Source organism: Mesoplodon mirus, assembly GCF_964341445.2.
Source record: "Mesoplodon mirus genome assembly, chromosome: 14".
NCBI classification, from domain to species: domain Eukaryota; kingdom Metazoa; phylum Chordata; class Mammalia; order Artiodactyla; family Ziphiidae; genus Mesoplodon; species Mesoplodon mirus.
Window position 1 is genome coordinate 24,129,024 of NC_138990.1, and position 6,793 is coordinate 24,135,816.

Consider the following 6,793-nt stretch of genomic DNA (forward strand, 5'->3'; position numbering starts at 1 on the left):
TAATCTAATTTTCAGCTCTGTCCTTTCGGTTTCTTGATGTTTTAATTTATTACTTCTTTAATGGTGGTGTTTTTTTTTTTGTTTTTTTTTTTTTTTTTGCGGTACACAGGCCTCTCACTGTTGTGGCCTCTCCCATTGCGGATGCGCAGGCCCAGCGGCCATGGCTCACGGGCCCAGCCACTCCGCGGCATGTGGGATCTTCCTGGACCAGGGCACGAACCCGCGTCCCCTGCATCGGCAGGCGGACTCTCAACCACTGCGCCACCAGGGAAGCCCCAATGGTGGTGTTTTGATTCTCTCTCTCTTAAATCCTGTTGCTTATCATCTTTTCTTATTTTATTGACTAGCCTTGTTCTTATTAGGTTAACTGAGACCTCAGAACTCATGGAAAACTGTTCTTTGTGTTTTCTTTTAGGTTTGACTCTGCCTTGTGTGTGCTATATCCCTTTCTGATTGATTGATTGATTGATTGGTTGATTGATTGCTATAACATGCTCACCAAGTTGACGTGCTGTCTCTTTTTAAATCTGTTTTATACATATTAGTGTATATATGTCAATCCCAATCTCCCAATTCATCCCCCCCCGCCCCCCGCTTGGTGTCCGTACATTTGTTCTCTACATCTGTGCGTCTATTTCTGCCTTGCAAACCGGTTCATCTGTCTCTGATGACTCTGGTTCCCTGTCCTCGTGGACAGGGGCAGGCCTTCTACACTCTGCCTACCATTCGTCCCAGTCCAGGTTTTCTCTTCCTTCCGTGCCACAGTTTGAAAGCCCTTTTCCCTAATGTATCCCTTCTTTCCTGTAGCCAGTGGCTCTGGTGGTGACGTGCTCTTTGCCAGATTCTCAGGGCTGTGTTCTCACTTCTCAGATTCTGCTAAAATATCTCGTTTGGGTTCATTTAACCTAGTTAGTGGGAGGCGTGGGTGTTCTGTTCCCATAGAGAAATTCTCTTGGCTTCTGCTGGTTCCCAGTACAGTTTGCTCTGGGACTTTGTTTTCAGTCGATTCCCTGTCAGAAGAGTGAAGAGGCGGCAGTGGCTCCCCTGTGGGTTTGGGACTGGGCGGTTGGTGAGAATTCCTGAGGTTGTGTTCCCTTCCCCGTGTCTTGTGGAAGAGGGGCGTCGAGGTGGGCTCAAGCCCTGCTCTGGAACTTCGTGCTTCTGTCCTGGGCCGCCTGCTGCCAGTTTTAAGGTCATGACGAGGACTTCTCCCCTTCCTGTGTCTGTGTGTGGGTTTGGTTTTTGTAAATGAAGTTTTTTGTTTTTTTGTTTCATTTGTTTTACAGTTTTTGATCCATATGACTAGGTGTTGGGGAGAGAAATTCTCTCAAGCACTTTTATCTTCCCATTTTAATCAGTGAAGACATCAGTGAAGTTTAGAAGAGGAAATCACCTGGCCTTTTGGGCCTTCGGTTCTTCTTTTCCTCTCTCGTACGGGCCACGTGTATTCAAATTGAAATTCTTCTAAGCTTAAAAAATATATAATTAATTTAAACACTGTAGTACTGAAAAAAATGTTGACTACAATGTTTCACCCTTATAGGTAAACCTAACCGAATGCATATATGAATCTTAGCGTTTCCTTTCTCTTGTCTGACGTCTGTCTCACAGGTCGGAAGAGAGATTGGAAATCAGGCCAGTGAACCTCTTCTGCTTCTAAAAGACCTTTATAAGCTTTACTTTTAAAATATGCTGGTGTATTAAACTCTTTGCATGGTCTTGGCCTTTTTCCATTAGAGGTCATACAAGGAAGTTCACTTTTATTTGGAAGTGCTTACTTGTAAATTTCTGTGTTTTTATTCATGCCAGGACCTGATTTACACATAAAGTAAAGCAAAATAAAGGGAGATGCACTCTCTTACACTTTTGCAATTTACAAACAACTATGATAACTTTCTTAGGTGTTTTGGGGGCTTTTAAATGGAAAGCATTGATACTGTGGCCTGTAGCAGTGTTGAGAACCCCCAGAGGTGGCTCCGGCAGTGACTGGGGACTGTCCCTCTCCCCGGACCTCACTCATCAGCCGTGCAGTGGTCAGCCTTCCGGTTGAGAGTGACTTGCACCACAGGTCTCAGGATCTGAACCGAGGAAGGTGTACAATTGCTTAATGAAGCTGCTTGAACTCTCGGTGTATTTTTAATCTGTTTGCAGATTATGTGCACCATACTCATGACCTAAAGTTCATTCTTCAGAGAGTCTGTGTGTCTGAGATCGAAACACATGTAGACACTTGGTGGACTCCTGTGGGGAGGTGTGCATTTCCCCTCCTGCTTCTCACCACGGGGTCCCGTGCAAAGGGCACACCGACCTTGTCTCTATGCACCAGCTTTCACTTCCTGTTACCAAAACATTCCTCCGACTGTTATTTTGGGTTTTGCCAGTTTCGCTACTTAATAGTATATTTTACTCAGTACACCATCAAAATACCGACATAGAGTCTTTCCGGCTGTGCTTATGTGCTCAAAAAGAATGATGAGTACAAATTTATCTTATTCTTATGTCCTTTAGTCACTGATTTGTGCTTGAAACAAAGTTCTGTCTCCATTGTGGGAGCCCCTGAGTTTTACAGGGGAACTTAACTATTTTAAAGGCCACAGTTTAATGTTATTGTATGATTTTTGTTTCTGTCCAAGCTTCCCTAATTACAAATATAAGTGATTTACACCTTGGAAAGCATGTTTACACATTGTTTTGTTCAGTGGAGCTTTCAGTTTTCATGGTTACAGACTTTACAGGGACTCTTTGTCATACACCTTTGTATACGTCTGTCAGAGTCAAAGGATATACACACTAAGTCTTTTCATACGAATTTGGCAAATTCCAGTTATTTCATTACATCAGTACTGAGTTGAATATTTTTACTGCTTTTGTTCTGTTGTGAGTTGCTTGCTTGTACCCTTTGCTCATTTCTAAAAATATTAGGTCCATCTTTTTCTTAGTGATTTATAAGAGCTCTTTTTATAGTAAAGTATCAATTCTACTGGCAAATATATTACGAGGAGATTTCTGCCCCCAGCTCCCGCCCCACCAAGTTTGACATTTCCCTTTTTTTTTTGTTTTTTAGAGCTTTCGCCTTTTAATTTGTTCTAATTTCCTTTACGTAGACATTTAAGTTTTTTACTTTATAAAATTTTTCCATCTTTTCTTTTATGAATCTTTCCCACTTTTGCTTTTATGCTTTAAAAAGTTTTTTCCTATTCAGCGATTATGTAAGTTGTCATTAGCACATAAATGAAATTCTTAAATTTAGGGTTTTTAAAAAATTACTACCCCAACACAATTTCTTACTGCTAAGTATTTAAACAGCCTCCTCTTACAGACTTTCTTCTAGATTCTGCTTAATAGAAGTTTGACACCAGGGGAAATGGTCTTACCTTCGGTTTGCATCGTTCAACAAGAGCCAGTAGTATTTTAATTCTTCAAATGATGGTACTTTTCCCCATAGTTTAGGAGGGGAAGGAATGAACACCCAGTTCGGTGTCGGTGAGCCCCGTGCACAGGCACGCTGGCCCCTCACTGCGGACCCGCCTGTCTCGCAGGGTTCCTGCGGCCCTTCCTGCAGGCGTGCAGCTGTTCCCTCTTCTTCCGAACCTGCTCGGTGCTGCTCCGGGGCCCGAAGCTTGATCTCCGCGTCCTAGAGAAGCTCAGCATCATCCTTCAGAAACTGTCCAAAATCAAGTAAGAATTTCGTATTTCTAACATTTTTTATTAGAATGTATCTTACTGTGATCATTTAGATGTTTCCGAATCCTGTAGTGGCTCAACTGTGATGACTAAATCAAAGTTTCCAATAAATGTGTAGAATATTAACACTGATCCAAGACCACACGCTTAGGGACACAGTGAACCCTCGAACAGCTTCCTGCACACTGGTATTCTGTGATGCAACAGGTGAAAAGAAGGGAAAGAATAAAAAAATATATTTTGTAGATCCTTATTATTGACTGCAGTGAGTTTAGGGAAGAGAATGAATCAGGCAGAAAAGACTTTAAATGATGTGGGTAACAAACACTTACGGGCATGCTACTGCCGCTAGTTTGGTTTTACTGCAAGAATTGAGGGCTTTCTTTTCATATTTCTTCTTTCCCCAGTGCACACATTGGTATAACCAGTTTTTAAATTATAAAAAAAAGGACATAGACTTTAAGCTGTGTTTTCCTGGAATCTTGTATACGCTAGTGTTTCTCTTGAAGCACCTCTGAGCACCTTCTGTCTGTTGCGTTTTTATGACAGTGCAGCGTTGGGCTGGTTCAGCTCCTCTGTCCGCCCCGCCCCCATCCCCTCGCCCGTGACCTCCATGGCAGCGAACCTGGGTGTCTCACCAGGCCTCAGCATGCGGGGATAGTGAATACAGTGCATCCTGAAATTCCTTGTGGTTGTGTGACCGCAGGTCTGTCTCTTCTGTTTGGTGTCGCACACCGTACCACACTGTAGGGAATTATTAATTGTCAAATTGTAACCTCATACGCAACTCACCAACTTATTAGTTTGGCTCTGGTATCAGCTAAACTTGTCAGTTCGTTGTCTTCCTTGGCCTGCAGGCTGACTGGCTGTGATTGTCTCGATTTGTAATCAGTAAATTCTCGAGGAGGCCTCTTGGCGTTTACCCTCTGTGGTGGCACAAGGCTGCAGTGGCGTCCCTTAGGTTTAATTCCTTCTCAGCTCTTAATCCCTGGGCTTTGTTGAAGTAGTGCCCAGTGCAGCTGTGTCCTTGGGCCAGAGTGCTGTACGGCTGGCAATGTGTTTTGTAGTTCATATTCATTTCAGACGTAGATAAAGAACTAGAACGAAGCTTGAATGAGGAGTTGGGAGTAGTTGACGCCCAAGCAAGTCTTAGGGTAAATCTGTAAACCCTTCTGTAGCGGGTGGTGGTCACGTGGGCTACTGGAGAGGCAAACAGATAGATGTACACAAGGAAATAGGAAATAATGCTACTAGGTGTCATTCTCACTGATCGAAAGTGAAGTTACTGACAGGTTACTATACAGAGGATGGTTGCAAAGGTATTTTGGAGCCAAGTCAAGAGGCCAAGTAATATTCTGCTACATTAGAAAGCCCAGCTTACTTAAAATAAGGTGGTCAAGTATTTCACTCTTTCTGGCTATGAGGGAAAAGTCTGCTCTAGTAGTGAATAGGGTGCAGGTTTAAGGATGATAAAGCATTCTCTTTTCTCCTTGAATACTTTTCCACTTTAGGCCCATTTCATACAAGGTATTTTGTTTGTCTTGGCATGTTAATCCTTTAGTTACCCATTTCCTCCTTTTTTTTTTTTTTTTTTTTTTGCGGTACGTGGGCCTTTCACCGTTGTGGCCTCTCCCGTTGCGGAGCACAGGCTCCGGACGCGCAGGCTCAGCGGCCATGGCTCATGGGCCCAGCCGCTCCGCGGCATGTGGGATCTTCCTGGACTGGGGCACGAACCCGTGTCCCCTGCATCGGCAGGCAGACTCTCAGCCACTGCGCCACCAGGGGAGCCCTCCTCCATTATTTTTAAAAACAGGTGCCATTTCCCCACATTTACACATAACATACCTTTCACTGTTCCTAAGTGTGTGTAATTAAATTAATGTGCTCATTCTCTTACAGGAGTAATAAGAAGCTCTTTGAACTCTTTACAGTTCATCTGATGCTTCAAGAAATACAAAGGACGACACATCCAGAGCATGCATTTCTCTGCATTAACCTGAATTCAACTCTGTTCAATTTGGGTTTAACAAAAGGTAACTCCCTGGCCGCCAGTACAAACCCTTAGGCTGGCTCATTACTATTTATAGGTATTACCGATGTGCTGCTACTTGTAAGATTGTAAAAATCACCAAAGTAACGACCAAGTAAAGTTATGAGTAGCATCATTTATCATGAAAAATGGAAAATTTTTTTAACCTTTAAAATGGAACCTGTAGAAGCTGTGGAATGTGGATTTTTTCCATTCAGCTAAGGTGGTACTAATGTACACGATGGAATTTTCAGGGTTAATGACCCTGGGGTTACGTTTTGTAAAAATATTTTAGGAAAATTCTTTGGAATAAATTGGCGTTCATGTGGGAACAAGGTTAGAGCATGTCATTGTTCTGTTTTCTTAATATGTTAAAAGTCCCCCTTCTAGAAGCGTATGTACACACACTTTAGCTGCCATAGTTCCCACACCCAGAGAGCTCTCTTGCCATCAAAGGTGAGTGACGTAGCCAGAGGTCTGGGTAGAGCTCGGGGCGTAGGATAGAAAACTGATACACAGAAGAAATCATCCTGAAGACTCACAGAGATTATCCTCTATCAGCATTTAATCTCATTTTTAGAATCTGGAAGAAAGTCTCAGGAAACTTGGGCCCCTTCAAAAGAATGTAAGAAACTGTGCCGTTTGTGAAGCAGAAACAGAAATCCATAAACAAAGAGCTGGCTAATGTGATGGTGAGGCTTACAGGCACTGAAAAATGCAGAAGCGACAGTGAACGTGAGAAACAAACCCATCATCAGTGCTTGAGGAGGCGGAGCCAGTGCTGGGGGGCAGGGGAGGTGCCAGGAGAGGGCGGCGGGCGCCCGGCGGCAGGGCCGGCGCTTCCTTCCGAAGGGGCCACGGGGCACAGGCCAAGCAGGAGCCAAGCTGAGAGCCAGAGTCGAGCGGGGACTGAAGGCCTGTGAGCGCACGCCAGGGGTGATGGGCCGCTACCTAAAGCAGAAGAAAAGCAAGCCGGCTCCCGCGGTGCCAGAGGTCTATCGGGAGGACTCACACCTAGTGGACATGCCTGTCGCCGGTGTTTTCAGATTTGCAGGTGTTCAGGAGTTATCCACTTATGTA

The 6,793-nt window shown here is 44.0% G+C and overlaps 1 protein-coding gene across 4 annotated transcripts in view; it reads left to right on the forward strand.

Annotated features, from left to right (window-relative positions):
- The window catches only part of CCDC138 (coiled-coil domain containing 138), a gene marked incomplete at its 5' end in the record, with an annotated part of 54,212 nt that extends 48,159 nt beyond the window's left edge, over window positions 1-6,053 (forward strand). For all 4 annotated transcript variants that reach the window (XM_082643090.1, XM_082643092.1, XM_082643093.1 and 1 more), the window contains 2 exons: window positions 3,540-3,678; window positions 5,584-6,053. In XM_082643090.1, the coding sequence (XP_082499216.1) occupies window positions 3,540-3,678; window positions 5,584-5,749 (305 nt within the window). In that variant the 3' untranslated portion in view covers window positions 5,750-6,053. The remainder of the gene's footprint in view (window positions 1-3,539; window positions 3,679-5,583) is intronic.
- Window positions 6,054-6,793: the final 740 nt, after the last annotated feature.